At 43.0% G+C, this 22,275-nt stretch overlaps 1 protein-coding gene across 1 annotated transcript; it reads left to right on the top strand.

Moving 5' to 3' along the window:
• Positions 1-3,013: 3,013 nt before the first annotated feature.
• Positions 3,014-19,703, top strand: capn12 (calpain 12). The gene is made up of 23 exons (XM_026192729.1): positions 3,014-4,014; positions 4,086-4,302; positions 5,138-5,207; positions 5,956-6,074; positions 10,627-10,760; positions 10,879-11,050; positions 11,122-11,205; positions 12,156-12,241; positions 12,337-12,414; positions 12,501-12,664; positions 12,755-13,023; positions 13,110-13,121; positions 13,223-13,296; positions 14,972-15,094; positions 16,027-16,063; positions 16,161-16,232; positions 16,334-16,379; positions 16,680-16,741; positions 17,048-17,116; positions 17,208-17,286; positions 17,710-17,826; positions 19,361-19,413; positions 19,494-19,703. Exons 1-23 carry the CDS (start codon positions 3,869-3,871, stop codon positions 19,518-19,520), a joined length of 2,310 nt encoding a protein of 769 aa, XP_026048514.1. The 5' UTR covers positions 3,014-3,868; the 3' UTR covers positions 19,521-19,703.
• Positions 19,704-22,275: the final 2,572 nt, after the last annotated feature.

Raw genomic sequence — 22,275 nt, 5'->3', positions numbered from 1 at the left:
AGCTCTACAGGTTTGTTTTTCACAAAAATGTGCTTTTTCAAATATGTTTGTCTTCATAATTTTTGCATGATGTGATGCATCAATGCAACTGAGCCTTAATTAAATGCTGCAAGGTCCAGTGAAGCATATTTAGTCGGGTAAACATTACAGAGGAGCAAAGACGCTGCAGAGAGTCACCACTGATGGCAATCTAAAGAAACATAGATCAGCTTTATTGGGTACACTTTGCTACCATGGCATAGGAGCCAATTTATCTTCATGACTGCTTTAATTCTTCGTGACAGAAACATACCTCAGACATTTTGGTTCATGTTGATGTGACGACGTCACAGAGTAGCTGCAGATTTGTCGTCTGCCTGTAGAGCAGGAGATGCTCTTGGGAGAAGGACGTAAGGAAGTGTGGAAGGAGACAAACAATGGGAGACAGCAACACCAGAAACTGGATCTGGAGAGAGATTAGCCAGTATTGTGGCACCGCAAAGTATGGTGAAAAAAAGTTTCCTAGAGTCCTTCTCATAATCAGTACAAGGGTGTTGAGTGGTCAGCTGCTGCTACAGATGTGACAGACAATCATGAACCGCAGCAGAATCAAGTAAATGGGAGTTCAGCCAGAATGAACCTTTTTTATGCATTTTAGCAAAAGTGACAAAACAGAGGACGAAAAGAAGAAAACTTCAGAGAAAGTCGGCCTTAATTCCATCGTTCATTCTCCGCCACACTGTGGAAAATAGAGGCATATTTTCTGAACCCAAGAACAATTAGTTCCAAAGCCAGAACCACAACAATGAGCAAGCTCTCTCCCAAATATCAGCACGAGGCCATAACGCAACTGCTAATGGTAATTTTCGTGTTGTAACCCTAAACTCTCCAGACCTATTTAAAAGCAAGTCCAGCTCAGACACTGAAGCTCTCTAACAGTCAGATAGCTCTGACCTCATTAAAGCTGAGAGGTCGATCTTTTCCAGGCTGCTAACGGGGAGGATTTACTCCAAACTGCATCGGGCACCAACAACCATCACACGTTCAGAGACTCTTAAATTATCTTTGCTCCTCATTCTGATGCTCAGTCGGAACTACATCATGCCACCTGATTGCACTGAGTTGCTGCCATGTGATTGGCTGATTAGATATTTACATTAACGAGCAGTTGAATATTGTGACCAGAGACATCCATGTGAAATTTCGCAAAAATCACATCGAAATGAAAATTTACTTCAAGCAAACTCAAACTTTATGACTTCGAGAAGAGAGGAGACGTCTTTCCAAGGATCCCAACAGAGATTTAGATCCTTGGGCTTAAGGTCACTGGAAGATAGTCACTCAAATATTGCTACAGTCTCACCAGCTTACTGAAGTAAACATATTACTGCACCGGAGAGAAATTAGTGATGTGTCATCATCATATCAGAGTTCCTATTGGTCCAAATCCTATTTTAAACACCCTTTGACCTCTTCAAGAACCTTTCATTCACATCATTTGATCAGATTTTAGAAACTGGCCATAGACTTTGTATAAAGATAAAACAGTGCCTGAAGGTATCAAATGAATAAATACATCATAATTCTGAAATATAAAGTATTTCAGAAGTACTGAAGTGAATTAAAATGAGTCACTGAGTAAATTAAAAACTTATGAAAATCAAAAATATTTTACACTGGAGAGAAAACTATTATCATATGAGTACAAGAGAACTACAATTAAGAAGCATATTAAGAATAATATATAACATGATGTTAAAAATGTACAAAATTACAATAAAAAAAAGAGATAATCTTTGAAAAGAAGGACACAAACTACAGAAATAAAACAACTAATTTATAAAAATGTAAAAAGTAGTTGAATACAGACCACAATTAAAGAACTGTATCACAATAAAAATAAGATAAGGAATCCAGGAAGAGTCAAAACGACATGAAAGGCGAATTAGTTGTATTTTTAATAAAGAACAAAACTTCAGATTGTGTCTACAAGAAACTCCCATCGGTTGTTTTTCTTCGTGTGTCACTGACGTCCTTTGGCTCGAGTCTTATTGAGGCATATTAAGGTCCCCTCTCTGACCGCTTCAGCTTGCTGTGATGTGTGTGAGTGATGCAGCAGAAAACAGGCCGGGACAAAGCCGGTTAACCAGCGCGCAGGGTGAGACGGGTCAGGGGGTTGCTAGTGCCGGGGTCGTGGGATCAGAGCGGGTCAAGGAGGTGTGGGAGTGTCGGTCGGCCCTCTGACCTTTGTCACCGAGGCTTCCTATAATCCTGTCCTCAAAGACCGCGCGGACATAATGGAGAGCCCATGAATGAAGTTAAATGGTGACCATTAGGCAGATACGTGTCGCTATTCTTCTTGTTTGTTTAGTCCCGGTCAGTCTCTCGCTTTCGGTGTAATCAGGCGTGTGATGGAAGGACTGCTGGAGACGCTTCAACAGCTTCCTGGAGGTGGATATTCACCTAAACTCGCTGAATGACAGCAGAGGGCTCGGGGAGGGTGGGGGTGTAGGAGGTGTAATTGGATGTCCACTTCAGATTCAGAGGCCATATCACAAAAAGGGAGGCCAAACCAAAGCACCCCTGTCCGGATACCGCTTAAAAGGGTCCATATGGGTGAGGCAGCATCTCAAGACATTTAGGTCAGGATTTCAATTCAATTTTCTGTGAAGCAGGCTGGATTATTTTTGTTCCACCTCAGTTTCAGTGTCATAAAAGTTCCTCTAAAGGAAGATTTGTGCAGATAAAAGGCAAACATGTGATTATACATGGAAATGTCTCATATTTATGTTCTAGAAACAGGAGAAACATCACTTTAGTTCAGTGGTTTGTTTGCTTCCTTGATCCCTCCTGGAGCACATCCTCCAGATGAATGGAGTAACAAGTCTGTCTTTTTTATGTGTTTGCATCAATGCATGAAGTCTTTAATTGACAGGGAGTTTTTACACTTTATATAAATCAGGATCAAAATCAGCTTTATTTTCTTTGTCTACACATACAACAGAACAGACAAACAGACAATATGGACATAAATGTTTAAGTGCAGGCTGTTGAAAGAACTATAATATTGCCTTTTATTCCCTTATGTCGCCTTTAGTTTTGTTGTTTTAAATAAAAACAGTACAGTGCACTATATAAAGCAGTGTCAAATTAAAGGAAAAGCCAACAGAAATCAATCAGCATGTGGCACCAGAGCAGCTTAGGAGCTCTCTCTTCATTCACCCTGATCTCCACAGAGGATCACTCTTCCACGGGGATGTTCTCACATTTTTTGGTATTTGATGATGAAAGCGCAGCATAAACTCTCCCGCAGGCCCAAAGGTGATCAGCTGGGTTTTCATCCTGGAAGAAGTCACTACTGCCATCACAGCTGAAATGTTTCATCATGAGAGGAAGCAGCTCAGAGCTGCTGCAGATCTTCTCACTGCGAGAGGTCAAAGATCGGGGGTTTTCTTTCAATTTGCCAATCCTCTTATATATCGCGTTTAGAGAGCTTTCAGTGAGTAAATCAGCTGTCACCATGAGTCCCGCAGTGATCTGTGGTGCGTCGTCCACTGGAGTGCACTGCCACCTAGCGCTGGCGTTGGAGAACTGACTGGGGTTTTCTCGGCATGCATGAATAACATGCTGGCAAATCCAAACGTCCTTATTAGAGGTTTAAAATGATTCCTGTTGGTGTTTTGGGTCTCACTGGAAAGAAGCTTCCTGCACGCACGCGAACATAAACGTGCTGCAGTCACAGTTCTGGATGTTTTACAAAAAGCAAACAGAAACTTTTAAAGATTTGAAGTTTCTTCATAGTTTTTAGTGAAGTTTTGTGGCACTTGCTGAGTCCCTGCACAGACCGCTTTTCGTATCCCTTTTCGCATCTGTCTGCACTCTCAGCACGATGGACAATAAACTCCAGAGATCAAAGGCGCCCCTGGCACCGTGTTATTACTCCGACTCCCGCATCGAAGGTCCCCCGGGCGCCCCGCATACCTTTCCAGGCTGGGCAGAGCCGGGGAGGCGCTCCAGCAGCCCTCGCCTGATCCGGTGGGTGTGCGCTTTTTCTTTTACTGTATTTAAGCTCTCACATTTAGCATCTGATAGCATTTTTCTGACAGCGCACCCACTGACACGATGGCGACCAACAACGAGGCTCCTCTGGGCTCCACTGAGAACCCGATCAAGTTCAAGGACCAGGACTTTGAAACTCTCCAGGCAGAGTGTCTGAAGTCCGGCGTGCTGTTCTCTGATCCAACCTTTCCAGCGGAGCAGAAGTCCATCGGAACACCGGAAGACCCGGACCCTAAAAAGGCTATTCAATGGAAGAGACCCAAGGTGCGAAAGTTTGACCACTGACATGTTGTGCATGCGCATAAAGAGCCAGCGGTTTTGCGGAGGTTTAGGTGTTCGTGGGCTTATTTAGCATGATTCAAACAAAAACTCTGGAGTTAAAGAAAGTTTCTCTGTTTTTCAGGTATGTGTTTCTAAATGTTCCCCCCACATTCTGCACATGAGCTCTCAGCAGCGCTGATGTGGGTGTAAACAGATTTAACCAGGTGTGTCACAGGTGTGGAAAAACCTTGAGAAGAAGGAGTTGAGAAAGAACGAAGTGAGGGAGAACTGGAAAAGGTTATACAAATCATCAAGAAAAGAGCCCAATGTCCATTCACATATCCTTAATCTAGTTTTATATTGACACCAAGTCACAAACTAACCAAGTACATGAACAAAGAAAAAGAGGTTTGGACTTCAAAAGTAATTTAAAAATATATATATTTTCCAGGGAAATCCTTGTAAAACAGGGCCACATAAATGATTCTGTAAAATGTCACATAACTTGGTGTTTTCAATTAAAATGTTCTTAAATGGTCAATCAGTGAAGTTATTCTATATATTGTTTGTTATTCTAAACATATCACCACCATCTTCCTCACAGAAATTAAGATTTGAGCACAAAAAACAAATATAAGAACTAGGCACCATCTGAAAAATGTCCTGTCATGGCCACAATGAGTTTATGACAGAGTCGGAAACTCTCCGGTAGAATTAGTGTAGGAAAGTCAAAGTTTAATGGCTTCTTAAAGAGGACGTGGGGATCGCAGGAGGTAAAACGTTCATGGTTATAACAGCAGAGCTTGTAAATTGTGCTCTTTTTGTTCTGTTTCTGTAGGAAATCAGTAAGAATGCTGTGTTTGTCGAGGACACGACTGCAACCACTGATATCTGTCAGGGCCAACTTGGTGAGTACATCTGGAACAAGAACAATCTTTTTATCTGCCAGCTGTTTATTATCAATCCACAGGGATTGAGTGATGAAACCAGTCATGTTGAAATGTCTCAAACTGGGATTGCACAACACCCAGTTAAATGGATACAGGCGATTGAAGTAGCTGTACAACGGGGACAAACAGGCTCAGAGGGACCAAAACATCTAATGTGCAGCCAGAGGGAAAAGAGTCGTGTCTCTTTGTGGTCATCAAATCCTAAATCTGCTGGGGGTCGTTACCCCATCGAGCTGCAGCTTTATTAGCCTGCAGCATCAGCTAAAATATGCGTTTCTCAGTCTGTTTCCAATTTTGATGAATTATACGGCTGTTTTCTGCAAAACAGCAAACTCGTCCTCCACCTCTGGGATTTCTTCATTGATGATTTGTGTCGTCGGATGTGTGCGAGCATGTCACTGGCACAGATCAATTCCCCCTCCTCCTCCGCCTGCCTCTGTCTCCATGTCTACGTTTTGGGTTTCCTTTTAAGCTAAATCTCAGTCTGTGTTTTTCCATGATTTACACAGATGCTAACGGTTACTGCAACATCTGCAACACAGAACAGATGTTGGCTGCTGGAGAAGAATGTGGTTGATTACATGTGTGATGGAGAGCTGCCAGTCTACCTAACATGAATGCGGGAGACCACCACCCTCTGAAATACTTAATAAATATAAAAAGTGATCACCTTTAAACTCGTCACACTCTTCTTCCTGTTTATCAGGTAACTGCTGGCTGCTGGCTGCCCTGTCCTGCCTGACCGCGCACCCCTCGCTCTTTATGAAGGTGGTGCCACCAAACCAAAGTCTGAGCGACCGTTACGCAGGGATCTTCCATTTCAAGGTAAGACCAGACTCTTTTTCTTACTAATGAGAAACAATGCTCACTCTTTCCCCCAAAACAGCATCTATATTATCCTCAATGCAAATTGCCCACAGACAATTCAAAGGAGGCCTATTTGCCATGCTATTACGGAAGGCTAGCTTTCTTGGTCTGTGCAATTACCATCAGTAATGCGGGACATTTTAAGGTCGATGTGGACTGTAAACCAGCGTATACTGATTTAAGGTTTGACTCTCATCATCCACTGGAGCACAAACTGGGCATTACATCAGGGAGTTACAACACAGAGCGAACACCATCCCCACAGACACAGCAACCAGGGAAGCAGCAGGAAGAACATCATGTCAAAGAGACCCCGATTAAATTTGGTTTATTGTGGCTGAACTTTTGTGAGCGCTGTGAAAGCACCCAAAGAAGAAAGCTCACTGCTCCCTAAGCAAAAGCCTTTGGTGATGCCTTATGTGTCAGGAGCATCAGAATAGCTGAGATGCATCTTTTCAAAACACTGTGTCTCTGTGGCATTCAAACCTCAAATCCCCACGCCAAAAACGGGTCCACCCCAAGTATTAGGTCGCTCAAAACAAACAGACTAATATAATTTTTGCAATTAAATGCCAAGACGATCGCTATGAATTATATTTTGTGGAAGCCAAACAACCTCCGGCAGGGCACAGAAGAGCTGCCCCATCAGGTCAGTACTCAACAGTCTGTTTACACCTGCAGGCCAGTGGCCACTCCTTCAGTGAGGATGTGCACATAGTGGAGAGAGGAACTCTCTGTGAGTGGTATTCACAGGCGTTAAACAACGGCCATGAAAATTTGCATATTAACAACCATGAAACTAACCTCACGGGCCATTGTTAGTCAGTGCTGCTGGTTTTGGTCATTACGTGTTTGTACTGGGAACTGAAGACGTGACTCAGACTGGTGAAAAGTTTCTCTGAGTACAGGTGAACGTGGATTACTGCAGTTTTAAGTCATATTTCATACAACATGAAGCTCATTTTGTAAGTTATGGACACTCATCGAACAGAGTATGCTTTATCTCCACTTATCTGGGGCCGGGTCATGGGGGCAGCAGCCTAAGTAGAGAAACCCAGACAAAGCCTCCTTCTTCAAAGCCACCTCCTCCAGCTTGTCCGGGGGAACACCAAGGCGTTCCCAGGCCAGCCGAGAGATATAATCTCTACACCGTGCCCTGGGTTTGCCTGGGGGCCTACTCCTGGTGGGACATACCCGGAATCGCCCAGGAGGCATCCTTGTTAGATGCTCAAACCACCTCAACTGGCTTCTTGCAATGTGGAGGACCAGCGGCTCTACTCTGAGCCCCACCTGATGGCTGAACTTCTCAGCCTATCTCTAAGGGAGACGCCAGCCACTCATTGGAGGAAGCACATTTGTGTGCTTGTATCTGCGATCTTGTTTTTTTGGTCACTACCCACAGCTTGTGACCATAGGTGAGGGTCGGGACGTAGACTGCAAATTGAGAGCATCGCTTTTACGCTCAGCTCTCTCTTCACCATGATGGACCAGCACGACTCCATCTACTATCTCTGGTTCCCTTCTCCCGTCACTCGTGAAAAAGACCCCGAGATACTTAAACTCCTCCACTTGTCAGGAACTTGTCCCCGACCCGAAGTTGGCCGGGGACTTTAGTATAATCATGCAGAGGTTTCTCATGTCTGTTCATAAAACAGCATGAGGGTAATCGAGCAGCTCAAAGCTGACAGGACTCAACTAATCATTAGGCAACAGTGAGTACGTCCGTTTTTGCATACAGCTTGTGTTGTTGACAGCACAGATTTGACTTAAATTTGCAGATTTGCAGGCCCAGCGCTGTATCAAGTTGCTTTATTTGAAGACACGATCACGCATTCAGCCAAATCTGGAGCCAAAAGTGTCAATTAAAGTGTTTCCCCGAGTTTTTTTTATTAAATCATTACACACAAAAACTTAGGTCATATTTCAGCATAGATGTACACAAAACACATCAGTCTGTGGCCCTCGAGCTAGTTCATCTGCTGGTTGTTCTTGCCAAAGTTTGTGGTCACATATCGTTTTGCACAACATAACACGAGACTAAAAGCTTTTTGTCTGGTCCTGCTTGAGCGCCTTTGAAGAGCCATTTATTCTGACGAATGTGAGGCCTCCACAAACATAATTATATTTAGACGCCCCTTAAATTTAAGGACAGATCGCCTGAACTAATTTATATTTTATCTGATTTGGCTCTATCCTTTGAAATGTTTTCTGTGAGTTGTCTTTTTGGTAAGCTGCTGTGCCACGGCTCTGGTATTTATTGAAGGCAGCTAAGACACGTATCAACTCATCCTGGAGTCATTTCTGCACAAAGGCCTCCCAGCTTGAGGGAAACAAACATAAACCCAAATCTTTATCAGCTCATTAGAACTGGTGATTCTTATCTGGAGAGTTCAACACTTATTCTCTGGCTCTAACTTGCTCAGATCAATAAAATACCAATTTCATAGACACGTGAATCTTGCAAAAGCAGACACATCGGGAAGTGATTGTTTTGGCTCGAAGCTCTGGACCTTTAGAGACTGCCGTGGAGAATGTGGCGTGACTGAACAAGCAGGACGGAAGGACTGGAAACTGATTCTGCTCTGTCAGAGTAATTGGAGAGCAGTTCAGACATGCAGGTAGTGACTCCCCCGGGACACCTGTACACACACACACACACCAGCCATGAACGACCAGTGTAAGCCTGCTTTCAGCTACTGTTGTGTACACACCGTTAACAGTATGGTACACACCTCGAGCCATGACCAGTAACGACCTGAAGAGCTGTTGTTTTTAAATTCTCCTTTATAAACCTTTTGAAGCTTCATATCTGGACAGCTGATAAGTCCCCTGATTGTTGAAGGCATAATATTAAATTATAGCATTAATTGAGACAAGACGATCTTATCTACAGGCAACAACACACCAGTTTAAAGTGCTTTCCATTACTTAATTTAATCATCAATCATTAATTTTTCTCTGTAACTGACAAAGGTCACGTTAATCGAAACATTGTAAAAAAAAAAAAAAGTAATGTTGTGCGGGACAGTGTGCTTTCACAGAGATTATATTGTATTATTATTATATTTTTCTTCTCTCTATGAACCTGTCATTGATTCAGGTACGCTGAGTCTTCCTAAATTTGTTGCACGAGTTAATTTAGTCGTTGCAACAGTTCAGAATAATCTTACACTGGTCTTTGGTCATCTCCTTTGTGTTTAAAGCAGTCTGCTCGGCTCCCAGGGTTACTTGGACGTAAACTGACTGGTAGCTGACAAAAACTAAACTACTAACTGAAACATTTCAGTTATTCATCGATTTTCTTCAGCCTGCTAATTCAGGGTATTGTGGGGAGCAGATCTTACATGTGTGAACGGCAGGGTGGCCTCAACAGGCCACCGACATATCACAAGGCTACCACAGAGAGGCAGACAAATATTCACGCCTACAGTTTTTCACTAGTTAACCGAACGTGCACGTTTTTTGACTCTGGGAGGAAACTGGAATAACCAAGGGGACATGGACAACACCCAAATTCTGGCCAGTGGATTGAAACCCATGACCTATTTGCTGTGAGACAACAGTGCTACTAACCACTGTACCACCACACTGCTTGCATTTCAGTTACCTGAAATGCAAATTAAGATAAGACTGAAAGCTAACTGAATTACTAACCAATATGCTTAATAAGTTAAAATTTAGACAAAACAGCCACCCAGATGAGACTGATCCCCCAAAGGGATTTGGGGTGGTGTCAGGACAGGACTATTTGCAAGTTAGCCAAACAGGTAACTACACTGTGGAGACATGCTAAGACTAGCGAAAACCAAGCTAAAGCTAAACATTTTTAAAACAATAAAACCAAACTGAAACAATTTTTATTTTGTTCTGCAAACTAACTGAAATTAAACTCAGAAGAATAAAAGTCAGTTTATCTCTCATTATTAAAAAAAAAAAAGTTTCCAATATTCAGACTTTCTCTAGAAATACTCTGGGTCTAATGCGTCACCAGAAGTATCAAAGCTAACTTATCTTCTGAATATGATCACAAATTGCTTTGGAAATCTGAACTTTGCCAAGTTCTCTTTGTGAGGTTTGTTTTCTGTTGCAAAAAGGTCAAACAAAAGTGCAGAGCATGCATGTTGTTTTACACAGAGGGACGGTAAGCCTAGAGTATTTACATAGACTAGTTTTCCATCTCAGAACACTGTGTAATAAAAAATGACTCGCACATCAACATGAGAGATTACATGGAGACAGAATACGGTAGTATGGAGCCTTTCACTCAGTGAGGTCAGCCTGACACAGACAAACTGCAGTCTAAAGGTGAGGGTGTTGTGCATCGCTCATAGTTTGTTTCTGCTGCCCCCAGCTGGCCAAAAGAAATCAGTTGATTCTAATGTTCAGGTTCTCATTCAGTTTTCCTCCTCATTACAGTTCCTCCTTACTCATTACATCCTCTCCTCCTCTCTTCTCACGTCTCCCTCTTCTGTCGCCGTCTCTCTCTCTCTCTCTCCCTCCCTCTGTGCAGTTCTGGCAGTATGGTGAGTGGGTGGAGGTGGTTGTGGATGACAGGCTGCCAGTACGCGAAGGCCGTCTGCTCTTCAGCTACTCTCGCACCCGCAATGAGTTTTGGAGCGCCCTGGTGGAAAAGGCCTATGCCAAGTCAGTTTCCACAACCAGCATATGTTTCTGGGTTGTAATGTCTGAGATCACCCACTCCTTTTCTGTCTGTGTTATGTCGCTAACAGAGATAGCCACTTTTCTCACCTCCCATATGTAGGTTAATCGGATCTTACGGGAGCCTGAAGGGAGGCAACATTTCAGAGGGGATGGAGGACTTCACTGGAGGCATCGCCCGCTCGCTGGAGATCTCTTCTCGTACCCCTCGAGTCCTCTGGAGGTCCTTGGCTGCTGCTCTGTCGCGAGGGAGCCTGCTCAGCTGCTTCATCCAGGTACACTCAGCCCCAAACTCCAGATGTTGACACTCACGCACGTGGATGTTAACCTGTGTTTGTCTTCACAGGCCAAGAGCGCCTCAGATATCGGCAAGGTGACAGGAGAGGGGCTGATAAAGGGCCATGCCTACGCCATAACTGACGCTGACAAGGTATCACGAAGATGAGTCTCATTAGTGAGCACAATTTTCACGCTATCTCACATTATATCATTTTATTCTAAGCTGATGAAATTTATTGTGACAATAAATGTAATCTCATTTATATTTCATGTCTCCTTATTGTAACTTGACTGGATTTCATCCTATCTTGGAATGTAATTGACTCATAATCCGTCGTCTAATCTTGCGTCAAATTAAAAAACAGATCAAGGTGAACGAGAGCACTCAGAGAGCGCAACTACCTCCAAGGGCTAAACAAAAACTTTAATGTTTTATGATGTTTTTATTACAACATGCTGATGCTGGCGTCACCGAGACGTCGCAGGGCGTCGTATTGAAAACATAAAAAGGTTGTTGTACAGCTCTCTCCATGTCCTTTCATACGATATGTTACTCGATATGGTTTCTTGAAATTTTTCTCAAGGTCAACTTTGATCTTGGGTGCTAACAGTGAAGGTCGAACTCAAATGCTTAGCCAACCTTGGTATTCATGTCCCTCAAGGCCTAGAATATTGCGAAGTTTGAAGACGATCCTCCAAAATTGTGGGTAATATAAATTTTTTATTGATTTTCACCTAAATTAAATCAACTCAAGCTGTTATTGGTATCTACCATCACACAAAATTTAAAAACGATATCTTGAAAACTGTGGATGCTAGACTGCTAACAAGCAGACAGACAAACAAATGGGACTGATTACAGAACAATCAACTTTATTGTAATTTAATGTCTGTCAGTCTACTATGATCTGTTCTTGTAAACAGACTAGATCTTACACAGCACTTTCATAGTCTGATCATTTTTTTCATGGAATTATACATTTTAAGACTTTTTCTCGAATCTTGATGTAAATAACAACATAGTGAAAAATTATCCTTTCAAAATAAGACTTCATGTGTGTTTTATAAGCTTCTTTTTTGTTGTTGTTGTTTAAATTTTAGTTGACAAAACCATCAGATGAGATTTTGCTGCTGAGGCTGAGAAACCCCTGGGGTTTTATCGAATATTGCGGACCCTGGAGTGACAAGTGAGTGTGCATGTTACACAAAGAGAGCACACCCACTCGCAGTTTACAGAACATCCACGGATGTCGAGTTTGTCTCTGCGTGTGCGTGACTGCAGGGGGAAAGAGTGGGAGAACGTGGACCCGACAGAGAAGGAAAGGATCGAGGTGAAATGCGTTGAAGACGGAGAGTTCTGGTAAGAAGAAGAAACATAAAACTTAAACCAGTGAATAAATCTCTTGTGGCTTTAAGAGCTCTGATGCGAGTAGCCGTCTCTGTTAGGATCAGTGCCGAGGACTTCTCCAACCTCTTTGATGTTGTGGAGCTCTGCAGCGTCAATCCAGACTCTTATGATGAAGAAAGCACACCTGCCAGCTGGGCCATCACCGAACACGAAGGCTGCTGGCTGCCGGGGAGTTCTGCTGGCGGTAGCCGCAAATATAACAGTACGGTTCAAATCTGGATCACTGTTCATTCAAGCTTTACTGGGATCCTTTCTGTTGCCAGATGTTGCTGTCTCTGCTTTTTCCCCCCAGAAACATTCTGGAAAAATCCCCAGTATACGCTGGTCCTCAAAGAGAAGGACGAGAATGAGGATGAGGACGATGACGACGACGTGGGGGACGATGGCGAGGATGGCGATGATGAAATGGAAGATCCGACTGTGACCCCAGATCCGAAGAAGAGAGCCGAGAAGCAGAAGCAGAAAGTCAAACGTTGCACGGTGCTGGTGGAGCTGCTGCAGAAAAACCGAAGGCAGAGGGATAAACTCAACTTCCTGCACATCGCCTTTCACATCTATAAGGTGCTATATTTATCCAGCTTTAACGTTTCAGCATCTTAACTCTTTTTCTTGACACACTCATGTGACTCATTCTTTGTTTTTTCCAGGTTCCTTCTGAGGTGAATATCTACCAATTATCAATAATTTATATAAAATCAAATTAACATGAGAACTATTTTCATTTCTCAGTAACTGTTTTTTTTTTTTCACATAACTGCAGAACACTTGTCTGGACCGCAGCTTCTTTATGAAGAATCGCCCAGCGTGTCGTTCTGGGAAGTACAAAGGTCAAAGGTATAAGATGAAACTATGAAGAGACTGCATGTTGCTCTTTCAAACACAAAGAGAGCTACGCGTTCACACGATGATCCCAACAGCTGCAGATCCTTATGCTGTGGTGAATGTTTGAGACACTTTTAGTCGTAATTTTGAGTAATACCTGAGCTAACTCTGAAGTCAATTTTTATGTAAGAGAATTTTGTCATCTTTTGCTGAGTTCTTGCTAACTTTGAACAGAAAAGAGATTTAAAAAAAACAACAACAGAAAATCAGTCAGCCAGAGCAGCTACAGTCTGTATCATATGCTCAAAACCGTTAAGGGAAGACTCGATTATTAAAGTGTAACACACAGTTAGTTAAACTTAAGGGAGATCGGTCTGTCCAGTCAGGAAACAGAAACCATTCCCTTTCACCTGCTTTGGAGCAAATGAAAATGACAGCAGATGCACTGGAGAGGCAACAGGACAACATTCAAAATTACTTTGAAGGTGATGACCATTGCTCTCTCCTCATCCCTCCTGAGTGATTTTCTCCAGGTTTGCTTTTTGCTAGTGTCTTTGTCACGACTGGTAACATGATATAGTACCTGCAGCGCATTCAGCTTGCACAGATACTCAATGATGGCACATCAAGAGTGTGGAGGAATACCAAACGATGAGGAGAGACCGACATGTCCATAGATGGGCATCAACCAGCCCCGGGACTGGTATCTGCTTGATGGTGCATTGAGGAACAGAAGCACTACCAGAATGCCTGTGCTCCAGACCAGTTCACCGGAGAGCACCACTGGTCTCGTTGCCTCTTCACATTTTGATATTTGTCATGTCCACTCCAGATTTGTGTCTCTTACCTGGACTAGTTGATCGGGACTGTCCTGGTCCTGATCCGGTCCTGATCACTCTACTACTACGAGGAATCCATCACGCTCTTTTCTGAGCTGAGTGGCTTCTGTCATATTTCAGGCCTGCTTGAAATATGAATATTCAGGCCAGAACATAGTGACTGAGTGTGGTGGTCTCTGCCAGGTGACTCTTGGAAAAACCTGAAACCTCTTGTGGTGAAAACCATATCTTCATTTATGATATACTGAGGTGTCAAAACTTGTCATTAAGCCTACAATGGAGGTTGTCAAATGCCGCCTTTATCGGGGGAAAGAGTTAAAGGAGGTCTGACCCTGAAACTACACTTATGAAGTCTGTTTCTGACAGTTTGGTCAGGATGTGGGCATCCTGCTGGGGATAATTTTGTTGAGCTCCTGGTTGTCTTCACAAAAAGGAGTATATACTGGTACTGCTGCTGCCTTGATGTCGTTCTATGGTTCTTTCCAGCTCTCCTCATCTCCTCCATACTTGTGTGAGTGTGCTGGTAGAAACAGTAAATATGGATGTGCCATTCTGGAGAAGCTATGTGAAGCAGGTGCAGGTACAGTGACAGGAACGGGGGATGGTCTTGTTGTTGCCTCTCCGACAGACGCTGTGTGATTTCCAAAGCAGGTGAAATACATTCACAGTGGTTTATGCTTCCTAGAAGGGACCAACAGGGAAGTTTATCTGACTTTGTGTTTTACTGTGATGATCGAGTGGTCGATCATCACCTTAATGTTTTTGAGCAGGGTATGTGTGACGTGTTTTGTGCATAGAATCGTTTAGCTTATTTGTTACAATCAGTAAACATGCTGTTTGTCCTGCAGAGGTGTGTGGAGAAAGATGCGCCTGGATCCAGGTACTTACGTCATTGTGGTATCCACCTACCGACCCAACATCCCTGGAGAGTTCTTCGTCCGCACTTTCTCCAAGATTGGAAACACTCTCGAGTAAGATGGAGGAAATTTAGCTTTCATTCCCCAAAAGATTCCAAAGCAAGGATAAAGAAAAACTTTCTGCATAGTCTGATGTCAGAAAACAGAAAAAAAAACTACCTCTGATAGCATGTGTGAATTATTACCGCTGTGTGTGCGTCTCCCTGCGTCTGCACTCGTCATAGATATTCTGTCAAATTATAAACTCACTTCCCGAGGGCTCAGCTGCACGCCTGAATCACCTGCCGCAACACTCACACTGAACAGCACAGTCATAGTCACCCACACTTCCCTGTACCTATCAGAGGCTGAATTATATGTTAAATATAAAACACTGCAAGCAGCTTATAAAACAAGCTGGCACCATACCAATACCCTGTGGGAAAAAAAAAGCTATTTTAGCCTGATGTAAATTAAACTGTGAAGTACTTGTAGTAATGCACTGTTTTCTTGTACACTGCCTGATGTTAGAGGTTTTGGGGAAACTTTTTATCCCATAACAAAAGGCCAGCTCAAAAAAAATAAAGTACGATTGCTGGTCATAGATTAGAGGCCTTGTGCAACCACGCTGACGCGTTCAGGTGTGTGTTTATGCAATTAAATCTGCACACGCTCAGTTTAAATGAGTCAGTTAAAAAAACTGATGAAGTTTCCTGCAGGAGTATTAACAGTAGAGACCCCGAAGTCCAGGAATACCTATATTTCTATCAGGTTACATAAGATAATAACAGGCGTGCAGGCGCTTTGCAGTCATTATGCATTGTGAGTCATTTTTTGGCTTTCGACCAAGGAGAAATTAGACTGCTGAACCTCTGATTGTTATAGTATTGCTAGTGCTACTTAAGTAGCCTAAAGTATCTTAGTGCTTTACTGCAGTTATTTTTGTGCAAATGAGTCAGCCAGATTTTTTACAAGTACAACAATCTGACATGGCCTCTGTGTTCCAGGACTCAAGACTTTGCCTGCACCTCCAGCTTCTCACAAGTGAGTTCACAGACTTCTTCGGTACACACTACAGTACTAGATGCTAACAGGTGCTAAAAGCTGTAGTATGTTTATATTTGTTTTGTTTTTCTATCAGGTGATGACCGCTCCTGTCTCCTCAAAGGATCAAGAGAGAGTGGAGATGACTTTTGACAAGCAGGCTGGCCTAGTAAGAATCATAGCACTCAAACACTTCAGGCTCACAAAGTAAAGAAAGCTTTGAAGCTTTTTTAAAAAAAAAACTGTTTCTCAACTGTGTCTTGCGTGCAGGATGACAGGCTGAACGTCAAAGACATCATGAAGCTGTTCAACTCAGGTCAGAGCATCCACTGCATTACCAGAAGTCAGTTGTAGTAGTGTCTGTATTTATGTGTAATACCTACAGTGGCCACCAGATGGGAGCAAAGCAGCTCCTTCATAGGTTTGAACAGTGCAGCCACAGAGGTCGCCAGTCTAGACAGAGGCTCATACACAGTCAGATGAAGTAAATTGAACTCAGTTGAGTAATGAAAAGTGACGACACTTGTCCTCACCTTCACCTTTCCTCTGCTAGATCCAATTTAAACCCTTGTTTTCTCCCTCTCCATCAATCTGTGCCTTTCTTCCCTAATCACAGTTCTTGAGAAAGATTACCATCTGCCTTTGGAGACGTGCAGAGAGCTCATCTTTGGAGAGGATGTATCCTTTTGTCCTCAGTTTATTCTTTAACATCACTCGCATACCAGTCTTTTTGCTTGCGGTGCACTGCGATCCTTGCTGACACCGTCTGCGCTGTAGGCACGTCCTCGTGTTCTTCACGTTACAGCTGCAGCTGTTAGAAAACAGACTGACCTTTGCTGGTTTCACGCTTCCTCGGGGCAGACGCTTGCTGACTTCTGCAGCTGAGTCATTGTTTCACCCTGCTGTTCACTATCGCACTCCTTCCTTATAACTTTATCTCTCTGTCTTCTGTCCTGTTGAGATGTCCTTAAACTCTGCTGGCAGACTAAAGGGCGCTGCGCTCTCAGCCGTGAGCAAGCAGGAACCCTGCTGGCCAGTGTGCGCAATCTGCAGGTACAGCTCACTCTGTGCGCACATGTGTGTGTCTGTGTGTGTGTGCGGATGAGAGTCATGTCAGTGTTACTGATGCTGCTCTGTTTTTCAGTCCATCTTTTCTCAGTTTGATGAGGATTCTTCTGGAAGCATGAGCCGCTTTGAACTCAGCTCAGCACTGCAGGCTGTTGGTATGCACACACACACGCGCACACACACACACACACACACACACACACACACACACACACACACACACACACACACACACACACTCATTTTCATATCTTAGTGAGGACATCTAATTGACATTAGGCTTTCCCTAGTTGTTTACTCTAACCCTAGCCCCTATCCATCAAAAATGAATGCCTAACCTTTAGACTAAACCTAACCGTAACCTAATTGTAACCCTGACACTAAAACTGCATTTTGAGCCTCAAAAATGCCTTCAAACTTGTGAGGACGGGCATTTTGTCCCCATAAGTGACTGGTGGTCACCACAAGTATAGTGACATGCCAGATTTCTGTCCTCAAAAAGATGTCTAAAAATGTACACACACACACACACACACACACAGTTTGGGTTTACACCTTCGCTCTTCCCTGTTTTCCAGGATTCCAGTGCGATAACAAGGTGGTTGAGCTGCTGTCTGAGCGGTTCACATCTGGAGAGCTGGACATGCCCTTCCACGGCTTTTTGTCATGTGTCACCAGGCTGCGCAAGCTTTTTGGTAACACACACAAACACACACTTGTGTGTGCATCTATCATCCATGTGCACTCTACTGTGCTATGTTAGCGCATCCATTACTGTTATTGTGCACAACTAATGCAACTCAGTGCAATCAGGCATGTAGACACGGTCAAGATGACCTGCTGAAATCCAAACTGAGCATCAGAATGGGGGAAGATTTTTGCTGGTAGTGTATTTGAGAAACCGTTCATGTACTGAGAGTTTCCAAAAAAAAAACCCACCTCTAGGGTTTACAGAGAATGGTTCAAAAAAGGGAAAATATCCAGTGAGCAGCAGTTCCCTGCATGAAAATACCTTGTTGATATAAGAGGTAAGATGAAAATGGACAGATCGCTTCAAAATGACAGGACAGTAACTTAAATAACCACTTGTTACCACACTGAGAGCCCCTCTGTAAACTAAGGCTACAATTCTCACAGGCTCAACAAGGCTAGACAGAAGTTTGGAAAAATGTTGCCTGGCCTAATGCATCTTGATTTCTGCTGCAACATTAAGATAGTATGGTCACAGTTTGGAGTAAACGTCATGAAAGTATGGATCCATCCTGCATTGTACATCTATTCCTTATTGGTTCTCAGAGAAATTTAGAATTCAGCTTAAAACCCTGTCATTAACATATGTAGCCTACATGGACAGGCTTATATATCAGAGCCACTGAGCCACGTTCTTCAATCGCGATCACACTTTTTAGGCTGTTGGCTTTCACCCATTATTTTTGGCCTATTGCTCCACTGCCTAATCCCACAAATCCAGGTGTGAAAACGGGTGTGGGTAACAATCAGCCAAGGTTTCGGGTGAACCCGCTGGGAGACCTTGCTCCACCTTACTACATGACTAACTCAGAACAAATGCTCCGAGATTTGAGTGGGCGTTAAGGCGTCTGGGAAGGGATGTCAAAACTCTATTACAAATGGCAGACAGTTGGTGTTGTAAGCCACCCCCTCACTTCAAAGAGGGTCGTTCACTCCTCTTTCTACTGATGGTTGCTTTTAGAAGGATAACACATCATGTCATAAAGCTCAAATCATAGAGCGCCTTTGGGATGCGATGGCCCAGGAGATTCACATCATGTATGTGCAGCCGACAAATAGCACCTTGTTGAGTTCGGGCCATAAAAAAATTAAAGGGGTTGTCAAGGAAGTAGAGGTCCAACGTGGTAAAAGTAAAGTGTACCTGATGAAGTGTCCAGTAAAATTTAGAATATCTTCTTTTTTATTTATATATCAAGTGATGGTTCAATTAAGAAAATCCCAGTTAACTTAAAGTGTACCTCCGCATGGCAATCATGCTTGTATAATGAAATAAGAGAGATTTTTAATAAATAGAAAAATTAATGAATTAGTTAAAAACAAAAAGAACAAACAAGATATCAGCTATCGTGCCAGATGCCCTGATGTAAGTACGTGGTCTCAACTTGGCCACCTCAGTGAAAACCATCTGGCTCTGATGAGTCGAGTGTTGAGCCTCTGCAAATATATCACATGCGGTCATCTCCTCCCCTTTTCCCCCAGCTCTGTATGAGTCTGAGACCAGCCAGGAGGTGAAAGACAGAGGGATCAACTCTGTGAGTATCAAACATGCTCAGTTATGCACTGACCCCGGACCTGAACAGGCTTTTCATTTTCTGCTCGTGTCAATCCGCAGTGGCTGCTTCAGTTTCTGACAGTGTGACGGCGTTTCATGAAAAGCTGTTCCACACGGACCCCGATGAGCTACCGGAGAAATATGAGAGAAGCTGCTCTCGCTTGCTGTGCTGTTGTATTCTTGCATTCTTGCTTAACTGAGTAGTCCTACAATTTGTAATCAAATCCAGTTATGTTACTCCACATGTAATAAAAGCAGTTTTAGAACCGATATGTCCTCCGTGCTTTTGTCTTTTGCGTCAAACAGCGACAAAAAATGTTTTAAAAAGCTCTCACTTCCCTCTTTCAGAACATAAAAGTGTCAAAATGATTTTGAAATGGCAAAAGAAAATATGTTTCTAATTCTTACAATTGAATTAAATGGTACAGATGACTTCAATTACCCACATGGTGAAAAGAAAAACACACTTCAACCCCAACACCTTACTCATCCACTCACACACAAGCGTACCCTGAGATATATGCACTTATTAACACACACACACATTCAGAGCGAGTACTGCCTGCCCCACCGAGGGTGTGAGGGTGATGTCTCAGCTACACGCACCATCTCTATTCTTATCACACTGACGCCACGTACAGCGTCAACACACATTCGCCCCCTCCTCCACTACGTTCCCTTACTCCCTCCATCCATCCCTCACCCTTTCTCCACCCTCCTGTTCTCTCTAGTAAGTGTCTGAGTCTCACAATCTGCATCCTCCTCCTCCTGCTGGTACATGCTGGCTGCTCTCACTCTCTCTCTCTCAAACACACACACAGGTGCGCACACACTCATGCGCATGCAAGCGAGCAAATGTCCTTTCTACACATGCTGCTATTAATAGCCCCTTTACTCACACACCACCTCCTGTTCATCCTTAGGTGAGTACACACAGGTTGCCCTCGGCAACCGTCCATTTACATTGTGATAGAGAGAGGAGGCGACAAAAGCAAGGGAGAGGAGAGAGGCAGACAGGAAGGACCCATAGAGAGTGGTTCTTACGATTGCTCTCTGTGTACGGCCTCTTCTTCACCAACACCTACTTTATATAGTTATTTATTTATTTTCCTGCTTTCAAACCGTGTGGCTTCCTCTTATCTGAGTGTTTTTATCCTGGAGAGGGTTTATAAAACAAGCAACAAGAAACAAAACTGAGAGCGTGCAGCCAGGTTTGCAGCTTCTGGAGCCTGCAGTGAGGCACAATGGTGCAAAACGACATTGTGCTAACAGAAAGACGATGTGTCATGCTGATGTTTCGCAGAAAAGTGAGAGAAAAACTTCATTTAGTTTGTAAAGAATGAATCAGGCAGAAGCTGATGGTTACTGAGTCCTTCAGCAGCACTGCATGTACCTGGGAATGGTTATTTTTTTTGAGGTTTGGATTCTTATTTTCTATTATTTGCGTTTACTGTTTTGCGTATGAAAGCTTTGGCTTCCTGCTTTCAGATTATTCTTCATGTGATTAATTCATTTTTATTATATCATATTGGTTTCCATCTTTGGTTATTCGTACCACCTCAATTTTTCTTTGTATCGTCTTATATTTGAGTTTTCGTGTCCATTTTGTTTCCTGTTAAACTTTGATAGTTTTCTCTGGTGTCTTGTTGCAGTTTTGACTTCCTGTGTGTCTGACTGCCTTGATTGTTTTCACCTGTTCTTAGTCACTTTCCCCTCTTGTGATTAATCCCAACTCCGTCCCCGGCAGTCTCTGTCTTAGCGTCTGTCTGGCTCCCCTCGTGTGCTGTTAGATTTTCAGATTTTGCCTTCAGCCGAGTAAAAGTCTTGCTTCCTGTTATTTTGTCTGCCTGAGTCCTGCATTCGGGTCCTCCTCACTTCACACTTCATGACAAATTTCCTATTAACTCTCATCCAGGATTTGTGATATTTACTAAAGGACCACTTTACTCTCATATTGAACTGAGCCTCAATAAAGTCTAGGGTCGCAGACCTCTTCCTTTCTTTGTGTAACAGGTGGAGGAGCACACCTGTAGGCACTCAGTTAATTGTTTAAAAGGCTTAGTTAGCTAATATTAGCTGTTGTGTACAGCCGATAAGCATATACTTTTAGGTGTGGTTTGGGGCTAAACGTTTCTCTTTTAAAGATTTGATCACTGTGTATTTCCTATCAGTTTAACTGAATCAAATGAATTTACCTCCGTGAACTTTGAGCCAGCTGATAACACAGGGATCATGAATGTGTGCACCAAAGTTCACGATAATGAAATATCTGAGCCATTTTACTCAAAACTGCAAATGTGAATTTCATGGTGGTGTGAGAAGAAAAGTCAGGAGGCTACACACAAGTGATGGGGATCCATTATCTGGGGACCATGATTTGTTTTTACTGATTAAAGTTTATTACATTTATTGCTTCAGTTCATATTTAGAAGACAGCAGATAAAATTAGAAAGAATAGAGAAAAAATAATTCATAAAATAGTAAATAATTTAAGTAAAATAACTAAAAATACATGTTATATCCAGATATATTCGTCAGTGGAAAAACAGTCATCATATCTTTATATGGCAATTCTTCCCCAGATATCCGATCCCACATTTTCAGCATGTCGACATCCTGTTCAGTGTAGCCTTAAAAAAATCTGAGGAAACCCGGCAAGCGGAGCACAGAAGAAGTCTCGGACCTATAAAACTATATTCATGAGATGAATAGTAACCGAAGGTCACGTCTTTAAGCGCTAGAGGGGAAAAACCAAGCAAAGACCTGACCCAGGACCACTTTCTGATAACTGAAGCCTCATCAGAAATGGTCTCAGTGGAAGGGTGGCTGTCAAAGAAACTAT

Source organism: Astatotilapia calliptera, chromosome 14 (assembly GCF_900246225.1).
Source record: "Astatotilapia calliptera chromosome 14, fAstCal1.2, whole genome shotgun sequence".
NCBI lineage: Eukaryota > Metazoa > Chordata > Actinopteri > Cichliformes > Cichlidae > Astatotilapia > Astatotilapia calliptera.
This window is presented reverse-complemented; position numbering and strand designations above follow the sequence as displayed.